Here is a 14,836-nt window from a genome sequence, read left to right as displayed (position 1 = left end):
AAGAGAAATCGCGCTGCAAATACGTAATGAACAAGCAGTTTCGCGGCCGATTCAACGTTAGCCCCGGGAGAGAAGAAAGGAGAATCCGTTCCGACGTTTCGTACTTTACCATCCCCACCGCGCGACCTGCACCCTCCACCCCGAACCACCCCTCCCGTTTCACCCTTCTTCTCTTTCTCTTTCCGGCGACGCGGAGTGGACCATTTGCCGGGTTCAGCCGGCCAAAAGTCGATTTTGTCAAACTCGTCCTAGGTGGAAATGAGTTCTTACCTGGAACAGATAAGTAACCGGGGAACAGTGAACCGCACATTTTCTTTCCGTTTCTCCATTCCATGCAGAGATATGGCCATTTACATTCGGGCCATCTGCCTTCCGGCTCAATGAGAATCGCAATAAAAAGGGACACACGTCGCGCAACATCGGGAAAAATTCGCTGTACAAGCCTGCGAATTATTGAACGAGACAAAACCAAAGTACAAGATTGTTTTCTACAATTTTTAATTATTTTCAGCTTCTTTTCATATTCTCGATAACTTTTTATAACTTGCAACAGATTTTAATATTTTTTTAGTAGTTTCTACTTATTTATTATTATTTTTGTTCGTTCAGAATTATTTTTACTCGTTCGTAATTATTTTTATTTCTCTAAGATTATTATTTCTAGGGTAACAGACTGTATAAATAAGTCAGCTGGTATTTTCGATGGGTTAAGTAAAGAAAGTTAATTTTGACCGGCTAAATCCGGCGAACAGCCCACTGTTCGCTCGCACCCTCTGGTCCGCGTTAACGGCGATTGCTTCGACGTAGTGAAAAATTCCACGGCGGATTGTTAGGCAACAGTGGAATCGGTCGCGAACGGGAACTGCGTCGACCGTGTTACTTATTATATCGCAGCGCGGCTTGTCGTTAATTAATGAAAAGCCGCGGCGGCGCTCATTGGCAGCGGCCCGCACCGGCAACCCCCGGAGTCGACCACCTCCCGTCTCCTCGTGTCGCTTACAACCCCCGTGATATGTTGCTCCTGCTTCCCCCGTGGGTGTGGGTGGGAGGCTAAGGGAGTCGGAAGCGAAATACAGCCAGGATTTAGGGGCTCCCGCTTGTTATTCAGTCCCGCTCCCGCGAATAGAGTAATGTGCACGGATATAATTTAGAGATTCGGTAAGAAAGGAAATTTACTTGATGCATTGTGCAGCCGTTAAGCGTATCATTAACATTAAATTCTGGCCCGTACCGGTGCGTACCGGAAAATATATACCGGGGCCGACGAGTTTTGGCGCAAGGGATGAAACGTTGCGCAGGATGCTAGCAGCTATTCTACGCCTGGTTTCGCACTGCGAAACTACTTCGTCGCGGCGACGTTGCGGAAGCGTTCAGTGGCTCGCGGAGATGTTCGAACGCCTTTTTAACCCGTTCACCGGGTATGTTTCGCTGTACCAGGAAGACAACCCCAAAATAGGCACGACTACTTTTTCCGTCGCGGGAATTTTTTGAAGTAATATGTGAAGCGTATTACATTTCACGACGTCCTTACCTAGCGTGACCGTATCGTAACGCTCTGAAATTGCACGGTCTAGTTTCAAACGCCACTAGGGCGGGTGTCCCAATTTCTGTGCCTTCGGTTTAAGAACGTACATAAAAAGAAACGTTTTATATATAAATTGACGATTTATATGTAAAATATAATTTTCGATTCTCTATCGTAGAATTATTAAAACTTTATAATTTTGAGATCGTAGAAAATTATTCATCGAATCTCCTTATTGCAGCATATTTTTCAAATTAAAATTGCGCGATGTCTAAATAACTGCAATCTAATATTGTGAGAAAAATTAAGCATTTTTAGTGCTTGATATCATGGAAATTAGACAGTGAATAATTATATTAAAATATATTAAATATATATTAAAATATAAATATAATATAAATAATTATATTATTTATAATTGGAAATAATTAGTTTGTTTAAATACAGCTTGCTGTAGAATTACGGTTTTTACAAAATTAATAGTAAATTATGAAATTATAAACTTGTAGAATCATAAAATTATAAAATTAGAGTACCACAATTTTCAGAATTCTCTCTTGACCAAGTATTATACGCCCAACACGTAAATCAATACAGATTTAGTGTAGCACTATGTCCTCTTAATTACATCGGATAATCGAAGTTCCATTGTGTGTCGATACAGATTTTATGAGGCATAAAATTTTAATCTTGAAAATACGTTAAGTAGCCAGCGCGGATCTCCGCGCAAACTAAAAGAAAATGAAAAATTCGATATTTCGATTGCAACGAACAGGAGTTGCATCATTCATTTTCATTCTCAACATTTTCAATCGGTTGAAAATAATCGAACCGAAACTTACCCGTTTTTATCATAAATGCATAAAATTCGTAGCCTAACGATAACAACAGCAAGCACTCTTGTTGCGTCTCTTATAAGACTTCGTTGAATTTTGCTCGAGCAATTTACTATTTCTACGTATGCACTACAATTCTCATAGGTTGCCGCTCTAAAAGCAGCATACATTTTCGTAAGGTTTCCTTGGGAGACGCGGCGTTCGTGCTCTCGCAAGTTTTCGATGATCGCAAAGGAAATGATGAAATGTTAATGACTTGCACCTGGTTCGCGATGTAGGTCACGGAATTTTTGAAGATTTATGGTTACTCTGCGAGATTTATGTAACGTAGATGAAATTTTGTGCTTGCGCGTGTGTACAGTAAATTTTTCCTAATTGGCGCTCAGAAATGGTACACAAAAGTGGATAATTTTTAAAGAACAGATACGATTATTCGAGCCTTGCGGCCCATTTTTATAATTGCCGATTGTCAACGATCATTCAATAGATTGCGGATTTTTATGCAAAACAAAATTTTGCCAAATCGATTCTAAGAAATCGAAAATAAATTTTTCCTCTCAATAATTCTGATAATTCGAAAACAGTGTAACAGTATTAATAAATTCTACTTAACTACTCATTTTTGCCATAAATGCATAAAAATCGCGCTCTGATCTTCAACATTGTTTATTGATAATTTCGTTGCAACGAAGCCTCCACTTATTTTCGAGAAGAAATTCATCGCTCACTTGTAACACGACAACATATTAATTGAGATTAAAATATATAAATATTATATATATCATATATCAATAATATATAATATATTATATATTATTAATATATAATAATATAATAATTAATAATAATTATTATATTATTGATATATAATATATAATATATTATTGATATATGATATATATTATATTATTGATATATGATATATATTATATTTATATATTCTAATCTCAATTAATATGTGTTGTCGTATAATATAATATATTATATATTTATAATATATTATATATTAATAATATATAATATAATATGTAATACATACATATAATAGAATATATAAAACTAGTCCAATTCAACTACTTCTCTCGGCAAATATAAATTAAGCTATAGAGTTACGGACTTTATACGTAATATTAGTACCAGTTTCCCAATCTATTTTTTATTAAATATCGTTTCAAGAAGTATATTCTTTCAGACAGGTGTGCTGTCAATCGTTGTGCCACCTGATTTCATTCCTGAGGAGACGTCGGGCGATGTCATGGTGCGCGAAGGAGGACAGGTGAGTAATTGATTGACTACGAAATTAATATTTCGTATTAATGTAAGATCATTGTAAATTAATAACAATTTGTGCTCTGTTTGTATCTTCCAATGGATACTTTAATGAATCAATTGCTACTATAAATTTAAATCAATTCTACACACAAATATAATATGTATAATATTTGTATATAATGCGCATTCATACGTATATATTATCTATGTAAAACTTAAATGCAACAATTTCATGAATATCGTAACAAGGTTTAAATGAAACGATACTTAAGTAGATGTGAATGAAACGTTTACACGATGGAGTGTTCCTTGAAAACAAAAAATTCTTCCTCGCGATTCTCTTTCCAAATAATGATTTTTAACGGTTGGTCAGCAAATCTGGGTATAAACGAATCGTAAATAAATCAACGAAAATTGAAACGACTCGTTGACGAAAGCTTATCGAAGTAATTATACTGTGTATGAAATTAGTAGCGAAATATGTAATTAATGTATCCCTGTTTTTATTCGTTCAAAAAGTGAACACTTTATATCAAAACAAAACGTTAATAAAATAAAATTACTTCCAAATAACTCGCACAATCGTTCCTTTTGATTTCATTACTCATCTATTTTTACTTTTTTATTTCAGCAAACGATAACGTTCATTTTTGTTATCTGTCTCTGTGAAATTCAAAAGACGCTTATTGCTACACTTTCTGAACGAATTAAACCACGGATACATTAATATCACGTGTACCTGTGATACATGAAATATGCATTACATGGTTAATGATCTAATACATCCGATAAGCATAATTCATTTAAAATCAAACGTATTTATAATACACGACATAAATTTATTGAACTAAAAATAATGATAAAACTTATACTTTAAATGAGAACCTTGAAAAATATTTACGTACATTACGAATGCCTCTTTGTTCGTCCACGTCAAGTCATTATTGCTAATGATTTAAACCGTTTGAAACAATCCTCTAGACTCCAGCCACGCAGCTCGCGGATGAAATCGCATAAAAAGCATGGATTCTATTTGCCTTGTGTCGCGAAATTTGAATTACCTTTTCATGAAATATCGGCGCACAGTTGCCTCGACATTTAAATCGAGAAATCTCATAGATTTCAATCAAACGTCACGGAAAGGAATATTCCGTGAATATTGTTAAAGCGTCTCAATAACCTGTTGCGCGTGTGCGTATCCCGGGATCGCGGTGCTTCCGAGACATGTGTGTAGCGTAATGTGTAAATATTTCTCGTTTCCTGGTTTTCTTATCAAAGCTGATGCCACGACCCGCCCGGAGAATATTACGTTTCCCGAGGAACGAACGTTAAAGTGCTTTGAAAACTCGCTGTGCCCGCGGATTCCCTTCCCCGCGATATTCTTCAATCGCGACAGATGGATCGCGTCGTCCTCGCCGCCGAGGCGCCCCGCTTCCGCAGCCGGGATTCAGTTCCCGTGAATTCCAGTAATTAAAACTACTTCGCCCACTAAATTTCGCGGGGTGCACAATTAAAAAGCCACGGAGAAATGACGACGTAACTCACCGTAATATACCGTACGTTTAAGGACGGAATATTTATGCGAGCCACGGGGGAGAGGAAAAAAAAAGGAACTCGCACTCACTTATGCACACCGCTGCTCAAACATATTTAATCAGCCGCGATATTTACGATCCGCGGAAAATGAGGAAGCGAAAGACAAAGGCCGGCCACTGATTTGCGACCGCTGTTTATCATTTTCATCGAGTTCCCGCCGGCTGCCTTCAAACCTAGGACTTAACGCAATACGGACCGGGCCGTGTTCCCGCGAAAACTTTTGCGATTAGGGATTCTTAAAAAGTGGGGTTCTTATTTCCCAACAAAAGATATTAGTTCCAACTATTAAGTTTTGTCTATCTTTAGTCACGAAATAACTAGAAGAAGAAAGACACGCGTTCGTCGACAACAAATATTTGAATGAGCTGCAAAAATAGACAGATGATTTATCCGAAAACTAATTGTGATATATATAATTTTATTAGATATATAATAGATAAAATTATATATATCACAATTAGTTTTCGGATAAATCATCTGTCTATTTTTGCAGCTCATTCAAATATTTGTTATCGACGAACGCGTGTCTTTCTTCTTCTAGTTATTTCGTGACTAAAGATAGCCAAAACTTAATAGTTGGAACTAATATCTTTTGTTGGGAAATAAGAACCCCACTTTTTAAGAATTTTTATAATTTTATTAGATATATAATAGATAAAATTATATATATCACAATTAGTTTTCGGATGAATCACCTGTCTATTAGATATATAATAGACTTATGATGAACAGATATATAACAGATATACAATTTTTATTAGCCACATTTTATCTGAGTGTTCAGATAACGTTTCAATAATTATATTCAGACTGCGGATTTTTATGCGAAATAAACATTTTACGCATTAGTTGCAAGAGACAGGAACTGCATAAACATTTATTCCGTTCTTGAATAATTTTAGAGACAAAAAATACGTTTAGATGAATTACGAAAAGAGAAAATAAAGAATACGATCAAATTGTTAAATTTATGTAAAAAATGTATGAAATCTCCTTTGTAATATTGTCCTGAAACAATTTTTCTTCTTTACTAACATAATCATCATGAACTCTCGTCCGTCCCTCATTTCTACAGCATAATCTGGTCTTTGATATCAAATTGACACGATGCTAAGAAATGAATGAGATGGAACAATAAATAATTAATTTCGTAAATTCCTTATGTAAGAACGGAAATCTAAGATGAGGTGGGACAAGATTCAACGTTGATTATTCACGTGGTTCAGAACTAATAAGACGATCAATAGAACAGATTATTTATTTCTTCGGTATCTGTGAAAACTGTGCGAAATTACCACGGGGAACGGATGTGGGTTAGTTATCACGATATAATCTTTTAATCTGATTATTCTTAATTGATATCGTGCTCTCATATAAAGATTATGTTGACGGGTTAATGCCTTGGATTAAATAATGTTTCGATCTGATAGATTAGAAATGGTTTTACAATAATTTGGGAAAAGATAAGAATATAATATTAATTATTTATAATCGGTTGTTGATCGACTTAATAAAACAACATGTCGTTAAATTTCTCAAATTTTAAACACGATTTTTCCCTCATTAATCCTGTGCTTCTCTCTAAGCTAACTTACACCCAATGGTTCTTTTTTTTTAATTGTATAGAATATTTGTCATGAGAAATATTATATTCAATGAATGAAAAATATTTTTCTCATACAAGGCAATAAATAATTAGTTACAAACATTCTTGACGAGCGAAACAAGATATTTTTAACGTTCTTGTAACTGGCAGTAGAAAGATCCGCCTCTCAGTTCTTCTACCGTTAATGATAATAGAATGATGAGTACGCTATTACGGTGAAGCTGCCTTTAAAACACTGTTATAGTAAATACACGGCTCAAGACGTGATTAAAAATCTTTCCATTATCGTATAACATTTTTGTCGGAATCCCTAAAAATCCGAAAAATTGATGTATTCTGCATGGAAATTCCATGCAGAATATTCCATTAACAATTTCGGACACTGCGAAATCTGACAACTATAGCATTTCATACGTGGACAGTGTTAGGCATTAATCGATTAAAATTTTTAATTCGATTGAATGATTGATGAAAACGATTAAAGGCATTAGTCGTTGAAAAGTTGACGATTGGGTGAATCGATTGATAAAATTAATCGTGAATCATCGATTGAGAGATACAATTAAAAATCGTTGAATTTTTAATAGAATTGGAAGGATATTTTTGTGTAAATCCGTTAAGAATTGTCTTCATCGTGTTCATTACTTTATTATATTTTTCTAAATTGCTACTAAATTAAATTTCTACTTTAGTTATTAATCGCGACTAACAATTGCAACAATTTTAATGTTTTACCGTAATATATAAATTCTTAATTGTGATTAATGATTAAAACAGTAATGTTTCGATTGTTAATTGCGATTATTGATTAAAACAGTAATATTTCAGTTCTTCATTGCGATGAATGACTAAAACAGTAATATTTAAGTTGTCAATTGCGATTAATGATCAAAACAGAAGAATTAACGATTAACAGTAATAATTCAATCGTTAATCGTCGATTATAATTCGTTACCCATTTCTGTATATAAATAATTCTATTACCAATCTATTACCAATCTCTGTATAATAAATACGGGACAGCAATGATTTGCATAGGAAGGTTGCCTAAATATTCGGAATTTTTCTGGAGAATCGTACGGGTTCCCCAAAAAAGGAATATTGGTTCTGGTTCCCCGTTGTCATAATGGCCCCCCTGTTGCGGACCGCGCGAGCCTCCGGCAGGCTCATCAAAAATGAAAATTCCAATTCGAATCGGAGAACTCGTGAATTAATCGGTCGGTTAACGGGTTCGCGTTGCAAACGTTGAAACGAGCGAACGATAGTTTTTCATTCGGCCGATAAATATTGCTATTAATGGCACGTCGGTCGGCGTTCGGAGCGTTTCGGTTTTTCCATCGAGTGCTCTCGAAGTGTTTATAAAAATCTCGTCGCGCGCGACGGGATTTTCCGGCGGGCCGCGCGATACGTTTCGTACTTTATCTGAATTTCAATGAGCCGGGACTAGAACTTTCAAACTCGTTTTCTGTATCATCCCAGATTTAGGATATCGGTTCCGCGACCTACCTGTGTCCTTAATTTGAAATTGATAAGGTCGTTCGCGGGAAGCTCCGCGCGGCAAGGGAAATAGAGGAAACGATCGTCTCAAGGTGAGACCGCTGAGAAAATCCGTTCCAGCTCAATGTATTCCATTGGAAATGATAAAATCGTGCGGCTAATTACTCCTCGAAATCCCGAGTGTCTCGCGATACGTCTCTCGCGTATTCGAACGCGCCGCCTACAAAGTTAGAGATAAAATGAAAGGGATTTTTAAACTCTTCTCGTTCGAAATAAAATAACAGTGTCGCGAGACTCGTGCGATTTACGAAATTACACGATTTCTTCACGACACGCGACGCGACGCGACGATGCCGTCTTATTATTCTTATATTATATTATTTATATTATATTATATTTTCTTATCATTATACGTATTATTAAAGAAATAAAATATTTTATAAAATATTAATTTTTTGGAACATGACATACTCCACCAATTTTTATATTATCAATCTGCTTTAAGCAAAATGACAATAATAATTATTACTAATTATTATTAATTATTATAAATATTATTATTAAATAATATTTTTACAACGTTATTGACGAATGTATTATTCGAGTTAAACGTTTCCTTATTAACGTTATCTTTTTCTGGGTAAAACAAATGAATAAAATAACATTTTCTACGTAAAACGAAAGTACGAAACATCACTTGAAAATATCAACAATTAGAATACGCTACTTTACAATATTAAAAAAATCGCTAGATCGATAAATTGTGGATCTTCGAGATCCTGTAACGTCGTGGGAAAAAAAATCTTACAGCATTCTTCTTCCCGTGCTCGTTTGAAAGGGTGAAGTTTCTACTTTCATGTCCTTAAACTTGGTCTTCCGAAAGGCCCTTCTTTTTTTATTAATAAAACGGAGCGAGAGCGTAAAGTTGCTTTTCTTCATTTGAAATTTTCCACATTCGTTTCAATGTGGCGTGATGCCGGTGGCACGGTGTTCATTTCAAGTACAATAAAACCGAGAAGAAAATCGTACATCAACTTTTGAGGAGGTCATTCTAAAAGGTAGACTTCCTTTCGTAAGGTCGTGTTAAAATGAGTATGGAAAAAAATTGTTTGAACAAATTGTTAGAGTCGCGCGAGTTTGTGCAATTTCGAAATGGTAAAAGAAACTTTAGTTGCTCGGAATGCTTTTGCTCATTTTCATTCGGAATTGCTAGAACGTGTTGCACAAAAGAATACCCGGGAAATATCAAACGTGCGATAACTGATTCTTTTCTCCTGTACAAGGTTTTCAATCGAATATTTTTGTACGTTCATTGGCGTACGCAGTGTTTACATTATCTGAATTTGTCATGGAAATGTCGGAGGAAGCGTGAACGATACGAAATCGATTATTACCGAATTCTCGATACGACAATTTCTGTCGATCGTTCCTCGTCGATTTCTTGTTCCTATTTTCCCGTAGAACAACTTCCAGCGTTAAATCCTAAACTCGCTGTTGTTTAACGATAAACTGAGCGAGATTTGATCAGCGGAATCCGATATTCTTTAACCGAATAAAGGCAACTTCATCGTGTTTTGTCGAGCGACACAATTAAATTGCCGAAGTACTTCGATTATTCCGACCTCCTAATATTTTATTTGCGCAGCGCATTGTTCGTTTAAAACAACGCGCATTTTATGTATGTTCATTGTTCGTTTAAAACAACATGCACTTTATGCCTATTCGAATAGTATAATATTTTAGTATGATATTTACACATTCTTTTGACTTCTCTCTTTTTATCTTTTCTCTTTCTCTTTTTGGATTTTATACATTTATGATAAAAATGAGTAAATAAAATTCAAAATAACACAAACATTTAAGGATTCTGATAATTGTTGTATTACTATGGACAAATTAAAACGATTAAAGAATGAAATGAATGTCTATGTAGATCCTGCATCTTGCAATTAATAATGACAATTTTTATTATGCATAAAGATCCGCAGATTACAAAATAAACAATGTTAAAGAAGAATTTAAATAATTCGTAAATCTTGTTCACGATAATTTGAATTACGTTAAGAATTTTTCTTCTTCATGCCATCGTAAGTTACAAAGGACATTTGTTTATTTTTATTTAGTGCTAGCATTACTTTATTAATCCGTTCTGTATCGAATGAAATAGTGTCCACATTTCTATGAATCTATTAAATAAAAACGGAAATATTTTAGCTTTAATTTGATTGATAACACCTCGCATAGTGTTGCGCTCGATTAAATTGTCTGCACACGAAATAACAAAGTTAAGTCACCGTTTTTATTTTCTGTATTCAAATTAACGTATACCGGCGTGATGGCTTTTTTGCCGACTGCCCCGGGTTTCTATAAAAACGAGCCGCGAGTCCCGAAGAATCGCGACTCAGTATTCTCAGATTTGCCGGTTTCAATTCCAACCTCCGAATATTTCTGGGAGAAATTACTGCTCACAGGACCCGATCAGCGGCGACCGTCGAATAAAATGACAGACGGGGCCCAAGGATCTCGCTACCGCGTCGCCTTCTGTATTTCTGTTCCTCTCAATTGAAAAATGTTCAGGGAACGAGTGTATTCATACGTAAAGAGTATGTTCGTCACTTACTTGGCGCCAGGGGACAGTCGGAGTGCCCGAGCCGAGCTGGTCCGCAGGCAGCGGCTCTCGACTCCTTGCCCTCCCGACGTGTTTTCTCACTGCACACACTTTAATACTCTTAACCCGGAAACCGCGTACTACAAACTTCGTTCGGCGAAGTACCGGGACACCGTCTCTCCTCGAGACACTGGCACTCGCTTCCTCCGGGTACGCCCTTTGGTTCAATGTCAGCGACCGGATGGTTCTTGGAATTGAAAAACATTGTTGACCCTGCGAGGCCACGTGGAAGACCGCTAGAAAATACAGGATCGTTACAAAACGGCACGGACGGATCGACGCGTGGACTGCGGATTTTGTGCATTTTTTAGTGAAATAACGTGGTTAGATAGAAAACTGCGAAGAGGTTGGAAGAATTGATGAATGTGCTTCGAATGTGTGCAACTTATTAAGACGATTGAAGGAGGAAAGACATTTTCATCAGACTCAACACGTTTGTGGACAGCAAAAATTTGAATGAGCTGCAAAAGCTGAGCTCGGCATAATTTTATTCGGATGACGGAAAGATAAAAATTAACACGAATCAAATTTCATTCGAGTAAGAATTCATTCCAGTGAGATTTTATGCGAACAAGAATTTATTCTGACAGAAATTTTCGTACGGTAAATAATTGATTTGAAACTATTTTTTCGAACTATTCGAATAAAGAATTTTTCGAATTACATATTCGAATAAAGAATTATTTGAATAAAGAATTTTTCGAATAAAGAATTATTTAAATTATTCGAAATAAAGAATTATCTGAATTATTCGAATAAAGAATTATCTTAATAAAGAATTTTTCGAACTATTCGAATAAAGAATTATCTAAATAAGAATTTTTCGAACTATTCGAATAAAGAATTACTTGAATTATTCGAATAAATATCTGAATAAAGAATTTTCCGAATTATTCGAAATAAAGAATTACTTGAATTATTCGAATAAATATCTGAATAAAGAATTTTCCGAATTATTCGAAATAAAGAATTATCTGAATTATTCGAATAAAGAATTATCTGAATAAAGAATTTTTCGAATTATTCGAATAAAGAATTTTTCGAACTATTCGAATATAGAATTATCTGAATACAGAATTTTTCGAATTATTCGAATAAAGAATTTTTCGAACTATTCGAATATAGAATTATCTGAATAAAGAATTTTTCGAATTATTCGAATAAAGAATTATCTGAATAAGAATTTTTCGAATTATTCGAATAAAGAATTATCTGAATAAAGAATTTTTCGAACTATTCGAATAAAGAATTATCTAAATAAGAATTTTTCGAAATATTCGAATAAAGAATCATTTGAATGAATAGATAGAATAATTTATTACGAGTAATGAATTTGACTGACTGGTCCATACAATGGAACATTATTTCTGTGAAATAGTTCGCAGCGCATCTCGCTGTCTTTAATCGCTCCTCCTTTCTGCGGAAAGTTGAAATTGTATGTTCCTTTAGTAACAGTCCTGCAGGACTCGACCATGGTCGAAGAATGCGTGCGAAAAATTGCCCGTGGAACCTCCAGGACCGTCGCAGGACAACCTTGTTTATGGTTTTCGAAGCAGACGTTGACCCTGGTAATCTCCGTCTTTATATCCGTTGGCTCTTGTTCTGTTAGTCTCCCGGGATCGTTATCTTACACTGGAAGATGAATCGGGTTTTCAGGACAGGTTCTTTTCAAGTCCGTTTGTGAATTATCCGTTGGAATGCTAAAACTGGAATTTCTAGTTATCTAGGGTCTCCGAGGATCCCTTTTTATTAAAATAGTGAGCGCCGCGTCGGAGTTGCTGTGTATATTAGTTCTCGAATCAAGCTTTGATTTATGGACGAATCGTTTTAATGAAGTTTTAATCGTGTTTTAATGATGATTTCTCACTGCTTAGCGTCGTTTCGTTAAATCCGTTATTTTGTTCTAAGGGAACTACTTTTTGCGGACGCGTTATACAAAAGCACAAAACCAATTATGGTAACATTGATTCAGTCAGATTTTTATTAATTATATAAAATTATAAACATTCAGATTTTTATTAATTCTATAAAATGGATCTTCAAACTTCGAAATGTTGTCACATTATCGCAAAAAAGAATTGTACAGAAATTAGCCTCGTTTTGATGAAAAAGGAAAATGGTAAAGAATCGATCGTTGTTCTTCTTTATTTCAAACATCTTTTGTCCGAGACATTTTTTCATGCAACATGTAGTTTACAAGAAAAATTTATGTGAAAGTGAAACGATTCATCCTGTATACAACCACGTGATCGCTGACGAAGTGATTACATGTTTCCATGCGGTAATGTGCACAGCATACAAGGGTTGTAAATCATAAGTGCTTTATCGCAGAGCCTTAGTGTCGTAAATTGCTTTCGCTAGTGCTGATATTTATATTAGTAGCGCTCTTACAACACGGGTGAATTAATAAAGTGTCTCAAGTAGTTTTGTGTGAGTAATGTGAAATTTATGTGCACGAATTAAATAAATTAACGGAGCGATGGACGGACACGGAAGCTCAGACTTAGATGAACGTCGGAAGAAGCTTGGCCGGAAACGACGTGAAATAGCGAGCATAGAACGAATTAGTTCTAATCGTGTTTATTTTTAAAAATCTCCAAATTCCCGGCAGCTTATTTAATGTATTTGAATTTGGTCGGATGAAATTTTGTCAGCATTTATAGGAAATGCCACTTTTAGTTTGATTAATGCAATTTCCGGTATTTTAAGAGGAGAAATATCTACTCTACCTCTGCTGACGGTAGATAGGCGCTGAAGATATTTTCGGCATGGCAAGAAAGCCCAAAATTTGCTTCGAAAGCATACTTTGACAGAAAGTCAATGTTTTGGAGTAGAGGTGACCGTTAGAGTCATTTTTAAATAGCTATCCCTGGGGAGAACTGGTATTAATAATTACAAGTAAAAGTTAAAATACATTCGGAATTCATTCTGCGTGACATTTACACGGGTGACACGTGGGATAATCAGCCCCAATCGGCGATCTGTCAATTACATTTCCATTTTAGAGAAATCAGAATCATATTTCAATCATGAATTTTGAATAGACTGCGAATCTATGTACAAAATAAAAATTGTCAATGTTGTTTCTAAGAAACGTAAGTGTAATAAAAATGTCTCCCCTCTTTGAGTGTAATAAAAATGTCTCCCCTCTTTGAGTGTAATAAAAATGTCTCCCCTCCTTCAACTTTGTGACAAGTTGAAAATAACGTAACAATATCCATAAATTCTACTAATGTATTTATAGCTTTGTGTTCGTTGCATTCCTTTTCGTCATAAATGCATAAAATCCGCAGTCCAATAATGAATTACTTGAAATGGTACACTTTAAAAAATAACATTTGTTCAAAGTTTAAAAAGTGGCATTTCTTTTTCATTACTTTTTGACATATTGTATGGTAATCGTGCGAAATACATAAATAAAAATACAAAATCTTTTATTTATTAATTCCTATAAAATTTCACGGGAATATCATGACTGCTTATACTATTTCAATTCGACATTTTATAAAAAAATCACAATTTTTGCAAAATTTTCGACTGCTGCAAAAAATCACAATTTTTGCAAATCTTTCGACTGTTAAGGTTCAACTACGTCTCAAGAAATATCTGCGAGAACTTGGTCCTGCGCGGGTCAGATTTGCCACGAAATTCCGCGAAACGTTTCGTCGCAGATTATTAATTCAAACAGCTCGTGCGTTTCATTCGGACGTGTATTTTTTAAACGAGACGTTTGTGATTTTATCGAGATAAATGGGAAGAGAGGAGTGCCGAGGACGACTAACGGAGCGAAATTATGGATTAAAATAGCGCGGATTAGAGCAACAAATGCGAAATAC

General features: G+C 35.1%; 1 protein-coding gene across 2 annotated transcripts in view; it reads left to right on the top strand.

The window, feature by feature from the left end:
* LOC117219143 (lachesin) overlaps positions 1–14,836 on the top strand; it is a 185,546-nt gene that overhangs the window by 144,805 nt on the left and 25,905 nt on the right. For both annotated transcript variants that reach the window (XM_033468061.2, XM_033468062.2), the window contains exon 5: positions 3,554–3,637. In XM_033468061.2, the coding sequence (XP_033323952.1) occupies positions 3,554–3,637 (84 nt within the window). The remainder of the gene's footprint in view (positions 1–3,553; positions 3,638–14,836) is intronic.

Source organism: Megalopta genalis, chromosome 11, assembly GCF_051020955.1.
Source record: "Megalopta genalis isolate 19385.01 chromosome 11, iyMegGena1_principal, whole genome shotgun sequence".
Taxonomy (NCBI): Eukaryota; Metazoa; Arthropoda; class Insecta; order Hymenoptera; family Halictidae; genus Megalopta; species Megalopta genalis.
The sequence above is the reverse complement of the archived record's forward strand: the minus strand, read 5'-3'. Positions and strand labels throughout refer to the sequence as shown.